This window comes from Ornithorhynchus anatinus, chromosome 16 (assembly GCF_004115215.2).
Source record: "Ornithorhynchus anatinus isolate Pmale09 chromosome 16, mOrnAna1.pri.v4, whole genome shotgun sequence".
NCBI classification, from domain to species: domain Eukaryota; kingdom Metazoa; phylum Chordata; class Mammalia; order Monotremata; family Ornithorhynchidae; genus Ornithorhynchus; species Ornithorhynchus anatinus.
The window spans coordinates 19,188,435-19,212,442 of NC_041743.1; the positions used below are offsets into that span (position 1 = coordinate 19,188,435).

Genomic DNA, 24,008 nt, shown 5'->3' on the forward strand with positions numbered 1-24,008 from the left:
AAAAAAACGAAATTACTTCAGAAAGATTCTGATTTAGCATAGGTGGAGAATTTAAACTTGTCTCCTGACAAAATCATGGCCGCATAGGTTTTGCCCATTTCACTGGGGTAAAAACAACCCCGGGTTCATTCCATAAGATAATTTTAACAGCCTCTTACATTCCACCAAAACTCTAATGAAACACGCACCCTTCGGCTACCAGGCCCCCAGTAGAGATTACTTAATGACACCAGAAACAGAAATCTACACATAAAGTCACCACGCTATAAATGCACACGCCAGGTCAGTTTCAGTTACCGTATGTTTTGTTTGTTTGCTTTTGTCAACGGTACTTATAAAGCACTTACTGTACGCCAGATACCTTACCAAGCGTTGGGGTGGATACCCCAGAGACTGATAGGTTGAACACAGTCCCTGGTCCAAATCGGGGGGGTTCACCCCACCGCTCGAAAGGCCACGGAGAGTAAGATCTGGCAGCTGCGGATGCAGTGACAAGGCAGGAGAAGGGACAGCTCAATCTCTTGCTCTTTGTCACCCACCGCTTCCACAGCTGAAGGGATCCATTCAGGACCGTGACTCGTAGGAACTGGTGCACTCGGAATGGCATCTGGAAATTCTAATGGACGGCAGAGGAAGATCTCGTTCGGTCAGTGGCTTCTGCCACTTAATAATAAGAATAATAATAATCCACTTCCACCTGGATGACAATGGCGGCTAAGTGAATCGCCCGCCTCTCTATCTGCCTTGCCCATCTCTTCCCTTTCTCCTTCTCCCTTTTGCCATTTCTCCCTCCCCGCCCTTGTCCCGACCCGCTGTCGAATCCCCCCCTCCCCCCCCCCGTTCTTTTCCACCCCACTTCGGGTGATCAAAATGTGGTCCGGTACTTATTCAGAATAAGGAGAATCAGATAACCAGGGCCAAAGGGAGCACCTTTAATTCCTCTACGCCATAAATAGGTTTTTCAAGAGTTCTACGGCAGCCAGATCCCTCTGCCTGCCCCTCAGGGCCTAACCCCTGCACAGCCCTGGACCTCAGTGCCTCCGAGTCGGGTAGAGGTCCAGGCTTCTCTTCTCGGGGGGGAGAGGGGGTTGCCGGTAGCTTCTGGGAGTTGCGGTCCAACATCCCACGGGATGCAGTCGATCAATCGATGGGATCCGATGAACACTCACTGTGTACAGAGCACTGCTAAGTGCTTTGGGAGAGAGCACCGGAGACGGGGTTTGACGTTCTAACCAGACCAGATGCCTACCTAACCCAACCCCCTCCGCTCTAGCCCAGGCAAAATCCTGGCCCACCTACACTGCAGGGCCCCAGAAGCCACAGAGTGGTTCACCAGGTCCAAGATGGGCAGGAGGAATAGTCTGTTGGGGAGATCACTGGAGGGGCCTGCAAATTTGGCTACTACAAGCTCTGTGAAGAGCTCTGCCTTCCTCCACTCGATACTCTGAGAGTGCTCTGGGAAGCAGCGTGGCTCAGTGGGAAGAGCACGGGCTCAGGGGTCAGAGGTCACGGGTTCTGATCCCGGCTCCGCCGCTTGGCAGCTGTGTGACTGTGGGCAAGACACTTCACTTCTTGGTGCCTCAGTTCCCTCATCTGTAAAATGGGGATTAAGACTGTGAGCCCCACATGGAACCACCTGATTACCTTGTATCTACCCCAGCGCTTAGAACAGTGCTCAGCACAGAGTAAGCGCTTAGCATATGCCAACATTATTATTATTATTACTACGAGGCTAAGCTTCAGCACTTTCTAATATCTCAGATCAATTCGCTGCTATAAAACTAGCTGATTCAAGTCCCCAGTAAGGTCAGAGAGAAAGTACTTCTGAAATAAGCCTCACTATTGCTTAGTTTCAAGAAGCAGTACGCCTAACGGAAAGGGTTTGGGTTTAGAGAAGCAACACGGGCTTGCGAATCAGAGGACGTGGGTTCTAATCCCGGCTCCGCCACTTGTCTGCTGTGTGGCGTTGGGCAAGTCACTTCGCTTCTCGAAGCCTTAGTGGCCTCATCTGTAAAATGGGGATGAAGACCGTGAGCCCCACGTGGGACGACCCGATTACCTTGTATCTACCCCCGCGCTCGGAACGGTGCTCGGCATGTGGTAAGCGCTTAACAAATACCATAATCATTTATTATTATTATTATGAGTCAGGGAACCTGCGTTCTAATCCCATCTCTGCCACACGCCCACCCTGTGTCCCTGGGTAAGCCACTTAACTGCTCTGCCCCTCAGCTTACCCAACTGTAAAAGGGGGATAAAATAAATATCAGTTCTTTCTACCCTTTAGGCCGTGAGCCCTGTGTGGGACGGAGACTGTATCCGGCCTCATTATCTTGTATTTACCCCGGTGCTGAGGACAGTGCCTAGCACACAACACCTACATAAGCAACACCACTTTGGTGAGTTCATTTTCAGTTACAAGGCTGAGTACTAACGAAGACTAAATAATACCACTCTTTGCCTGGTGTTAGACAATGTACTTATGCTTTCCCTTCCCATTTTTTTTTCACCTAGTGTTTTCTCTCTGGCATCTTCCTTTGGACCCAGTACAATTCTTCACTCTTTCATCCAGTCACTTCTGTCACTGCACACTGGCTTATGTTAATGTTTATAAATGTCTGCTATGATTGTGTTTATGATGGGCAACGCAACCTTCAACGGTTGCCCATCCTTACCCCATCAAGCAGAAGCTCTTTTTACATTTTTTTAAAATGGTATTTCTTAAGGACTTGGCGTGTCGCCAGGCATTAGAGTATCTTTGTACTAAGAGCCGGGGTAGATACAGATAATCAGGTTGGACACAGTCCGCGGCCAATACGGGGTTCGGAGACTTCGTGACAGAGGAGGTAACGGAGGCACAAAGAAGTTAGGCGACTTGCTTCAGTTCACACAACAGACAGGGATTAGAACCCAGCTCCTCCGATTCCCAGGCCTGTACTCTTTCCACCAGGCCACGTCACTCCTCGCCTGTTCACCATCGGCTTTAAGGCGCTCAATCAGTTCTCTCCCTACTGTGCCATTATAACCCAGTTTGCTTCTCTAACACCAGTCGCGTTACTCTGCCATGATCATCTGTCTTGTCGACCCCATGTTCTTCTCTCCTGCCTGGAGCTCCCTCCACCCGCTTCATATCCTACCCCCCATCACTCTCTCCTTCAAAGCCCTTTGAATTCACATCTCGGTGTGGCTCAGTGGAAAAAGAGCCCGGGTTTGGGAGTCAGAGGTCAGGGGTCCGCCACTTGGCAGCTGTGTGACTCTGGGCAAGTCGCTTAACTTCCCTGGGCCTCAGCTCCCTCATCTGTAAAATGGGGATTAAGACTGTGAGCCCCACGTGGGACAATCTGATTACCTTGTATTCCCCTCCCCCCAGCTCTTAGAACAGTGTTTGGCACATAGTAAGCGCTTAACAAAGACCATCATTATCTCCCCTTGCAATCTTTCCCTGACGAACCTTTCATCTTCCCAGCCTACTCTCCCTCCCTGACTGCATCACCTAAGCATTTAAGGCCGAACTTCTAAAGCATTTTAAAACTCACCGCCCGCCCCCCGGCCCCCACAGCACTTACGTGCATCTCTTTATACTCTGTTAATTCTCCTGTCTCTACTTTAATGTCTTTCTCCCCCATTTGACCGTAAGACCTCTGTGGGCAGGGACCTTGTCTACCAATTCTACTGAACTCTCCCAAGTGCTTAATTCAGCATAAGGTAAGGGAACTTGAACACCAGGCTGAACGAACCATTCTCCGGAGACGGCAGAAAGGAACGTTTGGCACAACAGCAACAGATTCGGTCTCCCTCCCTGACATTCAATGTCACGGTTAAGGCCGGACCTTTTAATCTCCCCGACTGTCCCTTTTAATGATACCGTCTGCTGTCTCAAGGCAAGGTAGGGCTGTGGGATGAGGGATTTGCTCTTCTGTTTGGTAGAGTGGAGCTGCCCACCTGCCCACCTCTTTAAACAAGAGAGCAGGACTCTTTGTTAAATAACGAACACACCCAAAATCCCACGTGCAGAATTTTTTTTTAAAGTACAGAATACTTCATCCAGGTAGAGCTAGGGACATTCACGCCTTCCAAAGGTACGTCTCGGGAGGGAGGCTGGTCAAAACACACAACGCTGTCTATTCAGAGATCCTCGGAATCCCTGAAGTGAGAGTTTGACCCAGTGTACGATACGCAAAAATAAACGTGCCGCAACGAATAAAAACAAGCTTACCTTTTCAACCCAAATCAGTTCCACTTCTTTCTTCCCGCTCTAACATTGACGAATAGCCCAGTATCAGAAATCCACTCTGGCGATGCGCTAATGGACTCCAACAGGCCATCGGGAGGGATTCAACTAAAATTGAAAAGGCCTACAGAGTTCTGCAAAGAAAGACAACCATAAATTCAGGATCCAGCATGGGCACCAATCTGCTCTCCAGAAGGAATTAAGATGAGAGATAGAGTACAGAGCCCTGAGTCAAAAACCATTAGCCAGGAAATGGCTGGCAATGGAAGCTCGTTGGACCATTCTTCTGAAAAAAGCTCTCGCCGTTTCTCTTTCCCACTAAAAAAAAACAGTCTTTCTCAAATCAAGACTGGGATGATGCTCTCCGGGGGAAGGATTTTAGGTTTCTTCTTATGACAGACTAACAGGTTACTGAAAAACCGGAGCCGGTAACACCTTAGCTCTGTGGAATCCCCCTTTGTAGAGCAAAGTCAACTCTCCGGTGGTCCATCTGGGTAAATCAACCCAGCAGTCTTCCTGAACTAATGAACTACTATGGATTTATACGAATAATACGAACTAATGGCCACAGTTCCCATATCATAGTCCACACTCTGCTGCTAAGTCAGACCATGACCTCAGGGTCAAATACTTGGGTGAACAAAGGTGCAGTGACCCTGCGAGAAAAGCAAATGAGGGGACCCACGAGAAGGGCCCTGAGGGTTTCTGCCCAGAGTCTAGTAATTATTATTACTATTATGGTATTTGTGAGGTGCTTACTATGTGCCAAGCACCATACTGAGCACTGGGGTGGATAGAAGAAGCAGCGTGGCGTAACGGATAGAGCACGGGGCCCGGGAGTCAGAAGGTCATGGGTTATCCGGGCTCCGCCACTTGCCAGCTGTGTGACCTCGGGCAAGTCACTTCACTTCTCTGTGCCTCAGTTACCTCATCTGTAAAGAGGAGATTAAGACTGAACCCCCACAGGGGACGGCGACGGTGTCCAACCCAGTTATCTTCTAACTAACCCAGCGCTTAGTACAGTGCTCTGCACGTAGTACGCGCTTAACAAATACCATAATCATTATTACTATTATTACGAGCAAACCGGGTTGGACGCAGTCCCTGTCCCAGGTGGGGCTCTCGGTCTCGATCCCCTTTTTAAAGATGGGGTAACTGAAGCCCAGAGAAGTTAAGTGACTTGTCCAACAAGAGGCGGAGTCAGGATTAGAACCCATGACCTTCTGACTCCCAGGCCCGGGCTCCAGCCACCACACCAGGTTGTTTCTCTTACACCTTGCTGCTTCTCTAGAAAAGCTACCTGAATTGGGATTGGCTTCAAATAACGTGCTGACCCGAGCCAAAACCCCGGGATCCCCCAGACAGACCCACACCTTACAGGACATCCTGGAATTAACATAAATATACGTTTACAGGAATAAATATCCTCTTCCCTTCCACTTTCTGGACATGAGCTCAGGGCACCTTCACAACTGAAAGCTCTTACAAACCAATCTCTCTAACTGGGAAGCAATCACACACATAATTCAGGGAGCATGAGAGTTTTAAATCTGCAAATACTATTAAAGAAAAAAAGCACAGGCCCTTCTTCTGAATAATATATTATTCATTTCTGAAACCATAGTCCTCTGGTGCATTTTCTTGTTCTGATGAGTTTTCTTGTACATTGCTTTACTCAATTATGGCTTTGAGGGAGCTACAGATCACAAGCCAACACGTACTGATCGCTTATTCCGCTGCACACCAGAGCCTGTGGTGATGTTTTCACTCAATGCAGTTCTTGGAATCAAGTTTTCGTTAATTTTGATCAAAATGAGATCACATCTGCAGGACTGCATTATATCATTTAAAAGTGAAAGCTTCTGGATTGTTTAACAGAGGGCCCAGTTGAAAAAAGGGCGAGCAGCGATCTGTCTGCGGCGAGAGAGCACGGGGCTCCAAAAAAATTAATTCCTGAAATCAAGGTCGTCCGGTGGAATACGTACGAAGGCATTCGGGTGAGAGATGATATTTAAAAACTCGACTACTCAAAGAGCACCTGGCAGCGGTAACTGGTTTATCGGCGTAGTCGATAACTGTTGAACCTTGGCAATCGATATTTTACGGATAAGTGAATTTTTAACCGACAAAAATCCCAAGCAATGATAACATGACGCTCAATCCCTCCGAATGGTCCCGTGGTTTACAACGGTCACTCGGAGAGCGATCGGAGGACGTCGCGGTACTAGGAAGAGCAGGGCAGAAGCCGAGAGCTCTTCGTTAAGGAGCCTCTCTCCTCGCACCCGGAAAAACGACTCCGCCGATTCCCACCCTGAAGAAGCCAAGGACAAAACCTCTCCCGATCCAAGTCGGTCTAAACCGGCAGGCCGATTTTAGGGAATACACAATCCGGACCACCGGCGGTAATGCCGCCTCCCCGGCACAGGGCATTTTCCTGACGGAGTCCGGGAGTAGGCCGAGCCTTCTCCGCCACGATGGTGAACTCGGGGGAAGGGTGCGTGGCTTAGCGCCAAGAGTCCGGGCTTGGGAGTCAGAGGTCGTGGGTTCTAATCCCGCCTCCCCCACCTGTCAGATGTGAGACTCTGGGCGAGTCCTTGAATTTCTCTGGGCCTCCGTGACCTCCTCTGTAAAATGGGGGTGAAGACCGTGCGCCTCGAGAGTAGCGGCGTGGCTCAGTGGAAGGAACCTGGGCTTGGGAGTCGGAGGTCATGGGTTCGAATCCCGGCTCTGCCGCTTGTCAGCTATATGACTGTGGGCAAGTCACTTCACTTCTCTGTGCCTCAGTTACCTTCTCCGTAAAATGGGGATGAAGACTGCGAGCCCCACACGGGACAACCTCATCACCTTGTATCTACCCCCGCGCTTAGAGCGGTGCTTGGCACATAGTAAGCGCTTAACAAATGCCATCATCCTTATTATCACTATAACCCTGCATCAACCCCCGCGCTGAGCACAGTGCTCGGCACGTAGTCCGCGCTTAATCAATGCCATCATTATTACTCTAAACTCGTATCCATCCCCGTGCTGAGCACAGTGCTCAGCACATAGTCCGCGCTTAATCAATGCCATCATTGTTACTCTAAACTCGTATCCATCCCCGTGCTGAGCACAGTGCTCAGCACATAGTCCGCGCTTAATCAATGCCATCATTGTTACTCTAAACTCGTATCCATCCCCGAGCTGAGAAGAGCGGTGGGCACATAGTCGGCGCTTAACCAACGTCATCATGGTCATTATTGCTGTAACCTCGCAGGGACCCCCGCGCTTCGAGCAGTGCTTGGCACACGGTCAGGGCTCGCGAAACGGCATCGTTACTAGTCTCAGCTTGGACGTGCCCCCGCGCTCGGTCCAGTGTCCCGCTGCCGCCCTGTCCATTCCCAGCGCCTAGTCCAGTGCTCCGCACGTAGCAAGCGCTCGAGAACTACTACTGAATGAATCCAGTGCCGGGCGCGCAGTGAGGGCTTAAGGGCCAGCCGCGGTGGAGCGGGCGCAGCTGGGCAGCCCGGCCGGGGTCCGGCCTAGCGTTTAGCGCAGTGTCCCGGGGCCTCCCGCCCTCCCGTCGGGGCCGGGCCGGGGGCCGCTCCGGGGCGGAGGCCGCTCAGCCGGGACCCTCCCAACCGAACGGGCGCTCCCTGACACACCGGCCCCGCCGCCGCCCCCTCCTCCTCCTCCTCCTCCTCCTCCTCCCCGCGGCAACGACTGACCGCCGCCGCCGCCCTCGTCGTCGTCTCCTCGGTCTTCTTCTTCTTCTTCGCCGCCGCCGGCGCCGCCGCCATCTTTGTTGTGCCCCCGACTCGCCGCTGGCCCCGCCCCCCGCCCCGCCCCCCCGTCTCGCGAGAGCGGCCGCGAGCGCGCGCGCTCCGTGGGGCCCTTCCGTCCGCCCGGGCCCCGGGGGGAGGGGGCGGGGCGGAAGTGGGCGTCCCGGCGCCCGCCCCTTGTCCTCGCGTCCTCCGGGCCCAGCCGTGGCGGCGGCGGCGGCGGCGGCATGGAGGCGGTGTGCGGGCGGGGGCTGCTGCGGCTGGGGAGCGGCGGGCTGGTGAGTGGCTCCGCCGGGGGGCGCGGGCGGGGGCCTCGCCGGCCGCTCGCCACCCCGGAATCGGGGGGACGGTGACCTTCCCCTCTCCCCCCCACCTACGCGCGCGAGAGAGACCCCCGCGGCGCGCGCCGGGGCCGACGTGATGGAGACGCCCCTCCCCCACGCTCCCGGCACGTGCCTCGCGCCTCGCCCCACGCGCCTCGCGCCTCTTGCCCCGCCCCTCACATCTCTTGCCGCGCTCCTCGTGCCTCGCGCCACGCCCCTCGCGCCTCGCTCCTCGCGCCTCTTGCCCCGCCCCTCACATCTCTTGCCGCGCTCCTCGTGCCTCGCGCCACGCCCCTCGCGCCTCGCTCCTCGCGCCTCTTGCCCCGCCCCTCACATCTCTTGCCTCGCCCCTCGTGCCTCGCGCCACACCCCGCGCGCCTCGCCCTCCCTCCCCCCCCCCCCCCCCCCCCCCCCCCGCCATGGGGCTGAGGGCCTCCAAAAAGACTTCTAAATTCCCCTTTGGATCGGCTCCTTATCCGCCATGCAGCGACCCCGACTTCCCTTCCCGGCGGCCTTTCCCCCCCAGCCGCTTGCCTTTGGGTCACCTCCCAACTTCGTCATCCCTCTTCACCGCAGCCGCCCGCCCGCGCGCCCCGAGGCGAGACCCTCATCGAGGCGAGACCCTCATCCTCCGGCTACACTTAACAAACTGTAATAATAACAATAATGATGATAACGGCATTTATTAAGCGCTCATTATGTGCAGAGCACTGTTCTGAGCGCTGGGGGGGAGGGATACAGGGCGATGAGGTGGTCCCCCGTGGGGCTCACCGTCTTCATCCCCATTTTCCAGATGAGGTGACCGAGGCCCAGAGAAGAGAAGTGACTTGCCCGAAGTCACACAGAAAATCAAACGGTCCCCGGCGTTGGTTAGGAAGCCAGGACGGTTTTAGCGCGGACCCGTCTGATCTCCGGAAATCTCTTTTCGCGGTGAAATTTTATGGGTGGACGTAGCCGGCGATTCGATCAGAAGAAACCCTCGTGAGAGACTTAATGATGGCATTTGTTAAGCGCTGACTATGTGCGAAGCGCTGTTCTGAGTACTCGAGTGGATGCAAGGTGATCAGGTGGTCCCACGTGGGGATCACAGTCTTCATCCCCATTTTACAGTTGAGGGAACTGAGGCCCAGGCAAGTGAAGTGACTTGCCCAAAGTCACACATCTGGCGAGCGGCCGAGTCGGGATTTGAACCCATGACCCCTGACTTCCCGGCCCGCACGCTTTCCACGGAGCCACGCTGCTTCTCTGAGAGACTTGCCCTTCGAGCCCTCGATTGTGGAAAGCTGGACGGTCGGGAGGACCGACTGAGTGCTCACCAAGGGATTGCTCATAGTTCTTTTTCGGATGGTACTTGTTAAGCGCCTACCATGGGCCAAGCCTCCTTCTCAGTGCTGGGGCAGACGCAAGTTAATTAGGTTGGACACGGTCCCCGTCCCTCCTGGGGCTCACGCTCTTAATCCCCATTTTACAGATCGGGTAACAGAGGGCCTGGAGGGCCTGCAAAGTGAAGTGACTTGCCCACGGCAGACAAGCGGCAGAGGCGGAATTAGAATTCAGCACCTTCTGACTCCCCGGCCCGTGCTCTGTCCGCCAAGCCTCGCTCGCGTAACCCTCAGTTGTATCCCCACCGAAGCACGGCGCTCTGAGCACGTTGGACGAGAGTGGTGCAAAACCCAACGTGTCCCCAGCGAGATTCCGGTGTCGGGTCAATAATAATAATAATAATGATGGCATTTGTTAAGCGCTTACTATGTGCGAAGCACTGTTCTAAGCGCTGGGGAGGATACAGGGTCATCAGGTTGTCCCACGTGGGGCTCACAGTCTTCATCCCCATTTTATAGTTGAGGAAACTGAGGCACAGAGAAGTTAAGTGACTGGCCCGGAGTCACACAGCTGACAATTGGCGGAGCTGGGATTTGAACCCATGATCTCTGAGTCCCCAACCCGTGCTCTTTCCACTGAGCCACGCTGGGGTCAAAGCCCGGCCCACCACCGGTTTGGGAGCCGTTGTGGTCTTCACCGCCCAGATTAGCTAGTTATCTTTCCTGAGAAGCAGCTGGCGCACCGGCGGAGTAAAATTTTCAAACGTTGCTAACCAGTTTCCCGTGAAGTCTAAGTGGGGCGAGGGGGAGAGGTTGTACTTCCAAGAGGCAAACTAAATCTGACCGCGTGTTTTTAGCGTGACTTTACTGTATGCGGAGCGCTGGACTCGGTGCTTGGGAGAGTGCGGCCAAACAGAATTAGCAGGCGCGTCCCCTGCCCATAACGGCCTTACAGCCTAGAGAGGTAGACGGACATTAATATGAATCCCTCCGCATCCAAACAGAATTAGCAGGCGCGTCCCCTGCCCACAACGGGCTTACAGCCTAGAGAGGTAGACGGACATTAATATGAATCCCTCCGCATCAACCAAAAACTCCTCACCATTGGCTTTAAAGCATTTAATCCCCTTGCCCCCTCCTCCGTCACCCCGCTACTCTCCTTCTACAACCCAGCCCGCACTTCGTTCCTCTAATGCCAAACTTCTCACTGTACCTTAGTCTCGTCTCTCTCACCGCCGACCTCTTCCCACCTCCTACCTCTGGCCTGGAACGCCCTCCCTTCTCCTATCAGCCAGATAATTGCTCTCCCCCACTTTAAAACCTTAATGAAAGCACATCTCGTCCAAGAAGTCTTCTCTCACTCCCTCCTGCTCCGCTCGTACTTGCTCCTTCATTCATCCTCCCATCCTCAGAGCACATATATATGTGTGTGTGTGTGTATATATATATATATATATATGCCTGTCGTTTATATTAATGTCCGTCTCCCCCATTGAGGAGCTGTGAGCTTGTTGCAAGCAGGAATGTGTCTGTCTGTTGTTATAGTATAGTCTCCCAAATGCTTAGTACAGTGTTTTGCTCACCGTAAGCACTCAAATACAATCGAATGAGTGAATAATATATAATTTAAAGGTGTGATAGTGTTGTGAGCTCGTTGCGGGCAGGAATGTGTCTGTCTGTTGTTATAGTGTACTCTCCCAAATGCTTAGTAAAGTGTTTTGCTCACCGTAAGCACTCAATAAATACAATCGAATGAGTGAGTAATTTATAATATATCATTTAAAGGTGTGATGGTGTTGTGAGCTCGTTGCGGGCAGGAATGTTTCTGTTTGTTGTTATAGTGTACTCTCCCAAATGCTTAGTGTTTTGCACAGCGTAAGCACTCAATAAATACAATTGAATGAATGAGTAATTTATGATATATAATTTAATAATAATGTTGGTATTTATTAAACGCTTACTATGTGCAGAGCACTGTTCTAAGCACTGGGGTAGGTACAGGGTAATCAGGTTGTCGCACGTGAGGCTCACAATCTTCATCCCCATTTTACAGATGAGGTCACTGAGGCACAGAGAAGTTGTGACTTGCCCACAGTCACACAGCTGCCAAGTGGCAGAGCCGGGATTCGAACCCATGACGTCTTATTGTGGTATAGCCTTGATTGTAGTTTCAATCTGTTTCTTCTAAAACAATATGGGATTCATTGGTCATTGGGCGGTGGATTTCGTTGGTTGCTTGAATTCTTGATTTATATTACTACTACTAATAATCATAATGGTACTTGTTAAACGCTTACTATGTTCCAAGCACTGTTCTAAGCAGAGGGTTAGATAGAAGTTAATCGGGTTGGACACAGTCTCTGTCCCACATGGGCTCACAGTCTTAATCCCCATATTACGGATGAGGTAACTGAGGCCCAGAGAAATGAAGTGACTGCCCAAAGTCACCCAGCAGATATGTGGCAGAGCCGGGATTAGAACCCAGGTCCTTCTGACTCCCAGGCCCGTGCTCTATCCACTAAAGCATGCTGCTTCTCTAGTCTACTAAGATAGGGTACTTGAAGTTACAGTTTCAGTTCAGCATCATATAGGTTTGTTTTCTTAAAATAGTATTGGGAAAAATAGACGAAAAATGTTCCCACCCTTTCACTGTACATTCCAAGTGTTTAGTACAGTGCTCCTCACATAGTAAGCACTCAATAAATACTATGGAATGAATTTCTAGCCCGATTAACAACAATCTTTATTCCAGACTTCTGCTGAGAGCAGGAACTAGGCTCACATTTTCTGGTGACTTTCATTTTTCTCGAGTTTCCCTTTGGAACCCCTTATTGGCTGGGGTGCTGCCTCAGTCCTGTGGGGGCTGACAGGGAAGAGTTGTGGGGGGAGACGCAAAGAGCGTGGCCCGGTGGAGGGATCGAAAGCTTGGGATTCAGAGGACCTGGGTTCTAATCCTAGCACACGGCCACCTGTCTGCTGCACCTTCTCATGCCTCAATTTGCCCCCGTGAAGAACGGGGCTCGCCTCTTAGTTCTCCCTCCTACTCAGACTGAGCCTGATGATGTTCAGGTACGGTGTCCATCTTGATCGACTTGTATCTACCTCCGTCTCGGTTCAGTGCTTGGCACATGGTCCGCGCTACGCAGGTGCCACCGCTAAAATGACTAAAGACTCGGCCCTGGAGAGCAGAAGGAGAAGAAATAGGGTCAGTGAGCCGCCTGGGTGGCAGGGACAGAGCTTCTTTGCCCTGTCAGCCTGTGTCTCCCAATACAGCGGGCACCGGATCGGGTCTTCACGCCTCCGCAGCTTCCCTTCTCAAAATAGAACGTGTTTGGGGGAAGCGGAGGGCGAGCTGAGCCAGGCCCTGGCTGGCGGCCGTGCCAAACTCTGGAGAAAGAAGAAGCAGGGCCCATCTGGGACTGGTAGCGGGGAAAACCTCCTTCTAAGCATCTTGTGGGGTGAGGAGAGGAGTCTAAAATCAGGACCGATGCAACAGGCACAGAAAATGTAGACAGAGCCCTGCTGGCATTGCTTTTCCCCAAGCGTTTAGTACAGTTCTCCACACGCATTAAGCACTCAATAAATACAATCTCTGGATCGACTTTTTAAAAAAAAACAAATTCTACCCACCCTTATAACATTTCCCAAGTTTTGCTGTTACTTACTTCCACATGAATAACTTCTGGCACGTTTGCTTTTTCCCGTCCAGAATGATCCCTATGTGAGCTGCCATTGATAATTAACAATAACTATTTAACTGCTCACTATATGCCAAGCACTGAACTAAACACTGTTTCTATGGTGCTTAGAACAGTGCTCGGCACATAGTACTTAACAAATACCATCATTAAAATTACTATTATTATTATTATTGAACACAAATTTGTTTTAAAGGAGTTTTTCAGTGGAAATTAAATTATCCAAATCTATAAAAGGCAGATTTTTAAAACCAGCTTAACACTAGCAAGCAGATTTTTAGAACTGAGTGTTATTAGTGGCACATAATAATAATAATGTGGGTATTTGTTAAGCACTTACTATGTGCAGAGCACTGTTCTAAGCGCTGGGTAGATACAGGGTCATCAGGTAGTCCCACGTGAGGCTCACTGTCTTCATCCCCATTTTACAGATGAGGTAACTGAGGCACAGAGAAGTGAAGCGACTTGCCCACAGTCACACAGCTGACAAGCGGCAGAGCTGGGATTCGGACCCATGACCTCTGACTCCCAAGCCCGGGCTCTTTCCACCGAGCCACGGTGTTCACATATTCCAACTCACACCGGGAACCCGGAGGTCAATTTGTCATACTGACTGCCCGTGTGGGGCCTTTTCCATCCCTTCCTCTTTCCAACCTGCTGTCTCTTTGTCTCCCCTGAAGCTCTTTCTGGCGAAGCCTCATCTTCTCTCACTCTCTCAGACTCACTGGGAAAGGAGGATGAGCCGGCTTCCTTCTCACTCCCCAGTGCCGTTTTCCAACCATCCCACCGCCCCATCCCTCTCTTTCCCTTCCTCTAAAGCCCATATCATCTGCCTTTAACACCCACTTCGGGAGCTAATCACCAGTCACCAGGCTCCACCGCCAACAGGCTTTCCGGACCATTTTGATCCCTTTCTCACATTCCTTCTCGCATTCTGCATCTTTACACGGATCCTTGGGGACTTTGTTATTCATGTGGATGTACCTGACAGTCCTCCCGTTGTTCGCCTCCTCTCACGCCTCTATTCCAGTGACCTCTTGCTCCACCCCGCCTCACACCCTCAACCAGCCTGAGCACAAATCTGATCCTGTAATCACTAGTAAATGCACAATCTCTACCCTCACCGGTCTGAGATTCCTCCAGCAGACCACTACCTCCTGACCCATACACCTCTTTCCCATACACCCATCCCCCACCGATCTGTCCCGTCTTCCCACAGAGACCTCTGTTCTTTTGTTACCCTGCGATACTCTACAGCCGTCCTGCCCCATTTGGTCTCCGAGCTCAAACCATCTTCTCTTGACACACAAATCGATGCCTTCAAGACCGTCTTCACTGAACCCAATTCTCCTGCTCCCCCATCCTACCACTAACCCACAACCCTGGATCACCCCCACAGCCCGCTTCCTCTGCTCACGTGCCTGAGCTGCAGAGCGCTGTTGGAAGAAATCCAGACATCTCTCTGACCTTGTCCACCTTTAATTCATTCTTAGCTGCTCCACTGTCTGACAGAAATACTTCTCCTTCCTCATTCACTCCCACATCCACTGTCCCCACCAGCTGTTCCAGATATTTAACTCCCTCCCCAAACCTCCCGTTCCCCACATCCCGACCGTCTCTTTCCCCTCGATGACCTGGCCACATACTTCGCCAAAAGAAATTGAAACCATGAGGCGGGATCTCCCTGAAATCGCCCCCGCTCATCTCTAGTCCCACCCCCAACACACCCTCTTCAACCCTCCCTACAATCCCCGAAGTAACTCAAGCTGAGATCTCCGGCCTCCTTACTAAATCTACCTCGTCCACTGCGCTTCTGACCCCCCCCCCCCCTTCGTACCTTTTTAAAACAATCGCCCCCCCCCCCCACTTTCCCTTCTTGACGGCCATCTTCAGCAGTTCACTTTCCAACAGCTTCTTCCCCGCTGCTGTCAAGCACACTGATGTATCCCCTGTCTAAAAGAGCCCCTCCCTTGACCTCACCGTTCCCTCCAGTTATTGCCCCATGTCTCTCCTGGTATTTCTCTCCAAACTTCTCAAAGAGAGTTGTTTACATTCACCGTTTCCCCTTCCTATCCTGCAGTTCTCTCTAGAGCCCCTCCATTCAGGCTTCCTCCCCACTTCACAAAAACAGCCCTATCTAACCGACGCCCACCTTCTCGCAAATCTGGTGGCCTCTGCTCTATCCCGATCCTCCTCCTCGACCTCTTAGCTGCTGCCTTCGACACTGTGGGCCACCCCCTTCTCCTCGAAACGTTGTCCGACTTGGGCTTCCCTGCCACTGTCGTCTCTTGGTTCTCCTTCTCGGTCTCTCTTGCTGGTTCCTCTGACTCTGCTCTGTTTTAGGTCCCCTTCTTTTCGGCGTCTACCCCATCTCCCTTGGAGACCTCATTCGCTCTCACGGCTTCAACTTCAGCTAGGCAGACGATTCCCAAATCTCCATCTCCAGCCCTGCAATCTCGCGGTTCCTCCTGCCTTCAGGACATCGCTACCTAGAAGTCCTACTTAAGCCTCAAACTGAGCATGGGCAAAACTCAACTTCTTATCTTCCCATCCAAACCCTGTCCGCCCCTTGTGTTTCCCATCGCTGTAGACAGCAACACTATCCTCCCTATCTCTCGTTCCACCCACATATTCAATCTGTCACCAAATCCTGTCGCTTCTACCTTCCCAACATAGCTAAAACCCACCCTTTTCCTGATGAGGCCCTCCCCGCTGAAGCCGTCTTTTCCCCAGCTCCCTCTCCCTTGTACATCATCTGCGTACTTGGATCTGTGACCTTTGGATTCGATATTAGTCCCAACCCCACAGTACTCATGTTCATATCTTTAAATCATACGTTATGAATAATATATTGTAAACTGTTCATATCAATGTCCGGCTCCCCCATTAAACTGTAAGCTCGTTATGGGCAGAGAATGTCTGCTAATTCTGCTGTATTTTACTCTCCCTAACACTTAGTAATAATAATAATAATACTAATGATGGCATTTGTTATGGGCTTACTATGTGCAAAGCACTGTTCTTAGTGCCGGAGAGGACACTAGATAATCGGGTTGTCCCACGTGGGACTCACAGTCTTAATGCCCGTTTTCCAGATGAGGTCACTGAGAAGTGAAGTGACTTGCCCAAAGTCACACTGTTGACAAGCGGCTGAGCCGGGATTTGAACCCATGACCTCTGACTCCCAAGCCGGGGCTCTTTCCACTGAGCCACGCTGCTTCTCTACCGTGCTGGTACTGTTCTCTGCACTTAGTAAGTGCTCAGTAAATGCTTGTATCTACCCCAGTGCTTAGACCAGTGCCTGGCACATAGTAAGCGCTTAACAAATACTGTTATTATTATTATTATTAATCAATGGAGTTGTTTGATCATTGCTGATCCTGAGAGCGGTGACCAGCGTCCACACGGACGGGCAAGCAAGCAGCAAGTTATGTGGCAGAACACGGGCCCGCCGTAGCCTCTGGGGCTTTAAGCTCAATGGGATGGCCTATGTGACAGTGTGATCTCAGGCCTGTACGCTCTCCGGACTCACCACCTGTCATTCAGTCAATTAATGATAACAGTAAAAATAATGATGGAATTTGTTAAGAGCTTTCTATGTGTCAAGCACTATTCTAAGCTCTGGGGTAGATACAAGCTAATCAAGTTGGACACCGTCCCTGTCCCACATGGGGCTCGCAGCCTTAACCCCCGTTTTACAGATGGGAGAACTGAGGCATGGAGACTGAAAGTGACTTGCTCCTGGTCACACAGACGAATAGTGGAGCCGGGACTAGAACCCGGGTCCTTCTGACTCCAAGACCCACGCTCTGTCCTCTAGACCGGGCTCGAGCACTTACCCTGTGCAGAGCACTGTGCTGAGCGCTTGGAAGACTACAGTACAACGGAGTTGGTAGACACGTTGCCCGCCACGAGTTCACAGTCTAGAGGGGGTGACGGACTTTTATATAAGTAAATAAATTATGGATGTGTCCGCAAGTGCTGTGGAGCAGAAGAGACAGTGAGGGCTGAATCGGGGAAGACCTCCTGGAGGAGATGCGTCTTCAGTAAGGCTTTGAAGGTGGGGAGAGTCTGTCCCGTGGCACTTTTGAGGGATCTGAGGTGGAACGAAGGAACTAGAGTAAAATTCCACTAATGTCACCTGGCTAATGAGTCAGCTATTATATATGCCCTTCAACCAAGGGGACTTCACTGAAAGGTTGCCCGGCGATCTTAGGTTGGCCTTGGGCCCAAAACTCCAGCTACCACTGCAGGGAACCCTGGAGTGGAAGGCAAGAGTTTTAAATTGATCCTCAGATTCTTCTTGTTGCCCTTTGGGGAAAATGGCGTCATTTGGGGAGCAGGCACCCCGGATGTCAGGGTGGCGTGGGGAAATGAAATGCTGCAAACTTCCCTCGGAGGTGGGAATGTCTAAAATCTATCAGAGATCCAGAGGGGACTTTTATAGAAACGACTCTGCGAGTGATTGATTATGTCATCTCTCCAAGTCTTGCACGTGCCCCCCTAAACATAATAATAATAACGTTGGAATTTGTTAAGCACTTACTATGTGCAGAGCACTATTCTAAGCGCTGGGGGAGATACAGGGTGATCAGGTTGTCCCACGTGGGGCTCACAGTTTTAATCCCCATTTTACAGATGAGGGAACTGAGGCTCAGAGAAGTGAAGTGACTTGCCCACAGTCACACAGCTGACAAGCGGCGGAGCTGGGATTCAAACCCATGACCTCTCACTTCCAAGCCCGGGCTCTTTCCACCGAGCCACGCTGCTTGCGGAAGAATAAAAGCGTAGCCCCCACCAGCCCTGTTGGTGCATAGCGCTTAGTATAGTGCTCTGCACATAGGAAGCGCTCAATAAATACTATTGAATGAATGAATATGCTCCTCTGTGGAGTCCCTTGTCCAATGTGTTTGGCCTGGCCTCCTCCTCCCACCCTCCCCTCTCCCCTCCTCACCTGCTGGTCTCCACTTCACTGCCCGTGATGACACCTGGAAGGCATGTTACCCCCGGAGCAAAACTTGGAAAATGTTTTCCTTTGTATTTGCATGACTGGTAAAAAAAACAGTAGCAGATAACATCTAAGCAGAGGCTTAGAATTATTTACTAAAGGTGGGTTCGAACCATAGTGTGTCAATACTGTGCTGCTTCCTGGATTTAAACAAATATTTGGGCAATGGAAACTCTACAGCTGTCTGTCTGATGCAGAGTAGAACTGGAAAAGAATTTAGTGAATCGGTGAACTAAGTATTTGAAAATACTAAACTCCAGGAATAGTGAGGGGATGAAAATCTAAGTAAATGTCTAAATGGCCGTTTATGCCCACTTTTTGCTTTGTGTAGCGGGGAGCCGACAGGAGAGTGTTTACAGTAAAAACAGTCAGGAAACCTATAGATCAGAGACTTGCCCCAAACCCAGCCGCTAGTAAGAGCGCAAGCAGGAATGGCCCCAGAGACGGCAGGCGGAAAGCCGGCCACATCCAGAGACAAACGTAGGCCAGAGAAGTGATGGAGACAGAGACACAGGACAAGAGGAGGGAGAGAGAGAGAAAGGAGAGAGATCCAAAACCCTACTCAAATCCCAGAGGCTGTGTATTTACTTTAAATCACCATTTTAGAAATTCAGGTAAAATGGATGTATCAGAATAGGCGACAAGAAAAACCGGCACCCTTGAAAAGGAAACCCCTTGAGTTCAGTTGGCCAGGTAAAAGGGGTTAGCCAAAGAAAAATGTCATCTTTTTGAAAAAATGGAGCACTACTCCAGAAGAGGAGAATACGGAAGACTCAGAAAGAGGAGCACATCAGACCCAGACAGGCTAATAGGAGGACCAAAAAGTAATTTAATAATAATGTTGGTATTTGTTAAGCACTTACTATGTGCCAAACACTGTTCTAAGAACCGGGGTAGATACAGGGTAATCAGGTTGTCCCACGTGAGGCTCACGGTCTTAATCCCCATTTTCTAGATGAGGTAACTGAGGCACGGAGAAGTTAAGTGATTTGTCCAAAATCACACAGCTGACAGGTGGCGGAGCCGGGATTAGAACCCATGACCTCTGACTCCTAAGCCCAGGCTCTTTCCACTCAGCTATGCCGCATGCCAATAACCAAAGGTTCTTCAGATATTCTCGGTTCTCCCATGACCTAGCGTGCTTGCCTGTCCCTGCCAAACCCCTCATTAAGGATAACTCAGCATACTGAGATCCTCCATGACCATTAGAGAGCATGCGAGCATATGCACTGGGACCAGTAGAGAGCATCCACCAAGACCAGTTCGGGGCGTACACCGTGACCAGTATAGAGTGTGCACCTGGACCGGTACAGAGCGTGTGCACCGGGACCAGTAGAGAGCGTGTGCAGCGGGACTGGTAGAGAATGTAATAATAATAATAATCTTGGTATTTGTTAAGCGCTTACTATTTGCCGAGCACTGTTCTAAGCGCTGGGGGAGATACAGGGTAATCAGGTCGTCCCACGTGAGGCTCACAGTTAATCCCCATTTTACAGATGAGGTAACTGAGGCACAGAGAAGTGAAGTGACTTGCCCACAGTCACACAGCTGACAAGTGGCAGAGCTGGGAGTCGAACCCATGACCTCTGACTCCGAAGCCCAGGCCCTTTTCCACTGAGCCACGCTGCTTCCCCTAGCACTGGGGAAGCAGCATATGCACTGGGACCAGTACAGAACTCGCACCGGGACCAGTAGAGAGCATCCACCCTGACCAGTACAGAACGTGCACCGCGACCAGTAGAGAACCTGTGCGGCGAGACAGTAGATAGCGTGTGCACTGGGACCGGCAGAGAGTGGGTGCAGTGAGACCAGTCCAGGGCGTGCACTGGAACCAGTTTAGAGCTTGCAGCAGGACCAGTAGAGAGTGTGTACACGGTGACCACCCACTTGTGCACAGCAGCGCTTTCCGCCATCACAACACGCTCCATCCAGCTAGACACACGCTGATGGAAGACCGCGTTCCCAAGTCCCCGCTGTTCGGATCGCATTACGGAAGAAGCGGAGAGGGGGTAGAGCTACGATTGGCCTCAGGATAAGCCGTGGGGCAGACCTGGCCGTCGCGTATTTTAGAAGTCCTGGGTAACGGTGGCTGTTCATTCACTCATCGATTCATTCATCGCAGCACCAGCAGAGCTTACCTTTTTTTTCCAATGACATTTGTTAAGCGCTCACTTCGTGCCAGCCGTTTGACTAAGCGCCGGGGTAGATCCGAGCTTATCAGGTCGGACACGGTCCCTGTCCCGGCTGGGGCCCCCAGTCTCAATCCCCATTTTCCAGATGAGCTAACGGAGGCCCAGAGAAGTGAAGTGACTTGCCCGGGGTCACACACAGACAAGTCAGTGCTCTATCGACTAGGCCATGCTGCTTCTCCCCTTTCGTCTTGCCTCTTACCTGGACCGTGTCCCCCAATGGTAATTCCCCGGCTTCGTCGTTGGTTATCTAGTTTCTTCATCTGACTTTTAGCCAAGGAGCAGCAGTCCGCTTCCCCCGAGCCCCCTCTCTCCCCGGCCCCCTCGCCCTGCACCGCCATCCACGCAAACCAGCCCCCGATCCCAGGAGCTTCCACCTCCCCCACATTCTTTCATTTAAAGAAGTCATTTGGGGCCCAAGTCATTAAAGTGATGGAATTATAACCAGATGAGTAGAATAACTTCAGAGAGAATCACAGACGGAGGAAATGGCCACGCAGATGCGGCGGAGGGGCTATCCGAGGACGATAATCACCGCTAGGCATCGGTTTCTCTGTGGGAGCGGCATCAGGGGAATCGACGTGGGCCGGATCAGGCGCTCCAGCTGCGTATCGTCGTACCGGCGTACAACGGGACAGTAGGCGGACAGAATTTCAGCCCTGACGTTTCAGGGCTCGGATCCCGCCTGGAGGAATTGAGCGGTGTTATGTACGGGGCCATAACTTCTCTGAGCCTCAGTGACCTCATCTGTCAAATGGGGACGAAGACTCTGAGCCCCACGTGGGACACCCTGATTGCCTCGAATCTACCCCAGCGCTTAGAACAGTGCTTGGTACATAGTAAGCGCTTAGCAAATACCATCATTATTATTATTATTATTATACAGATATTACAGGTGGTTGCCTTAGGTAGTCCACTAACCATTCTCCTTTAAAAATCAAGGTTTGTAAATGCGCATTTCAAATCGTAATGATTACTTAATGTAATGGGTGGCTCACAACACCAGGTGGAAGGTGTTTCTTTGAAAAATAGCTACTCACTGGAATACTATATCTATCCACCTGATTGCCTCCACTGCACAGTTTGTCCCACCGTGATTTTTGAGGAGAAAATGAAAGCTTTTTTTGTACCACATAATTGTAAATAGTGATTGCCTGAGTCAGATAATCACATTCAATCTTCAACCAAATCCTGTTGGTTCGGCCTTCACAACATCACTAAAATCTTCCCTTTCCTCTCCATCAGACTTACTACCCTGTTAATCCAGTTATTTATCCTACCCAGCCTCCCTGCCTCTTCCCACTCTTGTCCATTCATTCTTCACTTTGCCGCCCAGGTCGTTTTCCTGCAAAACCGTTCAGTCCACGTTTCCCCATTCATCGAAAACCACCAGTGATTGTCCATCCATCTCCGCATCAAACAGAAACTCCTTTCCAAAGGATTTAAAGCACTGAATCACCTTGCCCCCCTTACCTTACCTCCCGGCCGGTACCTTACTACTACCCGGCCCACAAACCTCGCTCCTCTAATGCCGACCTCCTCACTCAGTCGCATCTATCTCGCCGACCTCTAGCCCGGAACGTCCTCCCTCTTCATATCCAAAGATCACCCCCCCACCCGCCTTCGGAGCCGTATTAAAGACACATCTCCAGGAGGCCTTCCTTGACCAGACCCTCATTTCCTTTTCTCCCACTCCCATCAGCGTCACCCACGCACTTGGATCTGCCCACTCGATTCACTCCCCCCTCAGCCCCACAGCACTTACGTACATATCAGTAGTTTATATTAATGTCTGTCTCCCCCTCTAGACTTAAGCTCATGGACAGGGAACATTTCTACCAACCCTGTTCTATTGTACTCTCCTAAGTGCGTAATAGAGTGCTCTGTGCAGTAAGCGCTCAATAAATAGGATTGATGGATGGACGAGGAGGGGAAAGAAGAGGGTGAGAACTCGCCAAGCCAGCAGGGAAAGGGTTGCCTGTTATGTGCAGCACTTGGGAGAGTGGAAGTAAGAGAAACGGTCTCTGATTCCCTCATACTTTCCTCCGTTTTCTTTTCTCCTTTCCTCCTTTATTCTTCCTCTTTTATACTCCCCCCCCCATTACAGACAGCACTCAAGTAGCCCACCTAACATCCCACCTATGCTTTAATGTAATAAAACTTGTGTGGAAACGTGGCACAATTATGCCAGTAACTATGGTATGATTTTCTTTTCTTTATACTGCTAGACTGTAAATTGTGTTTTTTGTGTAAAACTTAGAAAGGTAACAGTAATGAGCCAACTGTGCATTAAAAAAAACAACTTTCCCTCATTCATTGCTGGGTAGAAAAGTAAAAGAGTAGAAATCCTCACACATTTTAATCAACTTGAAATGCTTGCTTCTAACTTAAAATATCTTTTGCGGGGGGTGTCAACAGCTAAGAAGATATATGCCAACATGCCTGTCCTCTTGGAAAGCTCCTCGTGTCTATAAGTCTTCCCAGACAGAAGCTATCCCGAATATGGCAAATAGTGGCATAATGAATGCTCCCCTTCAGACATTTACGGAAGAGGAGATGATGATCAAAACCATGGGTAAGTGTTTTGCCGGTAAACTCATGGGCTTTAAATTCAGTCTTCTTACCATTGCTAAAACTACCTTAATAGAGTTAGTTCTTTGATCACAAAGGAAACCTAGCAAGTTAGCTCCTCTAGCTTTGACTCTACCCTGCTAGGCCTATGCACACCTGGGTTGTTGTTTTTTTCCCCCCACACTACACTGTATTTTATTATATTTAGTCTGACCCTTGTGGTTGGAAGAACATTCTCTAATTCTTATTACAGAAGCAGCGTGGCTTACTCGAAAAAACCCGGGCTTGGGAGTCAGAGGACGTGGGTTCTGATCCCGGCTCTGCCACTTGTCAGCTGTGTGACTTTGGGCAAGTCACTTTACCTCTCTGTGCCCCTGTTCCCTCATCTAGAAAATGGAGATTAAGACTTTGAGCCCCACATGGGACAACTTGATTACCTTGTATCTACTCCAGTGCTTAGAACAGTGCTTGGCACATAGTAAGCACTTATCAAATACCATCATTATGATTATTAACTGTTTTTCTATTTTACCTAATTGTGAAATAGCTTCTTTGATTTTTTTCTAAGCCTGTTGTTTTTCCTCTTTGAAGAAAATTTACTGAAATTAAATGAGTTTGGCAGCTCCAGCCTCCTGTTGAAAATCTCTCAAAAGTTGGTGGCATGATTTAATAATATTAATAACAGTGATGATGATGTTCATTAAGGGCTTACTGCGCTATTCTCAGCTCTGGGGTAGATCGAAGCTAATCAGGTCGGACACACTCCCTGTTCCACATAGAGCTCACAATTTTAATCCCTATTTTACAGATGAGGCAACTGAGGCCCAGTGAAGTGACTTGCCCAAGACCACACTGCAGACAAGTGGCAGAGCCAGGATTAGAACCATGACCTTCTGATTCCCAGGCCC

The 24,008-nt window shown here is 50.7% G+C and overlaps 2 protein-coding genes across 4 annotated transcripts in view; one reads left to right on the forward strand and one right to left on the reverse strand.

The window, feature by feature from the left end:
* The window catches only part of IKZF5 (IKAROS family zinc finger 5), a 37,755-nt gene extending 29,732 nt beyond the window's left edge, over positions 1 to 8,023 (reverse strand). For all 3 annotated transcript variants that reach the window (XR_005660926.1, XR_485891.3, XM_007666045.3), the window contains exons 1-2: positions 7,936 to 8,023; positions 4,217 to 4,365 (exon numbers count right to left, since the gene is read on the reverse strand). The gene's annotated coding sequence lies outside the window, so the exon portion shown is untranslated. The remainder of the gene's footprint in view (positions 1 to 4,216; positions 4,366 to 7,935) is intronic.
* Positions 8,024 to 8,201: 178 nt separating this feature from the next.
* ACADSB (acyl-CoA dehydrogenase short/branched chain) overlaps positions 8,202 to 24,008 on the forward strand; it is a 55,543-nt gene continuing 39,736 nt past the window's right edge. Inside the window, exons 1-2 of the mRNA XM_029080514.2 lie at positions 8,202 to 8,267; positions 22,948 to 23,104. Of these exons, the coding sequence (XP_028936347.1) occupies positions 8,217 to 8,267; positions 22,948 to 23,104 (208 nt within the window). The 5' untranslated portion in view covers positions 8,202 to 8,216. The remainder of the gene's footprint in view (positions 8,268 to 22,947; positions 23,105 to 24,008) is intronic.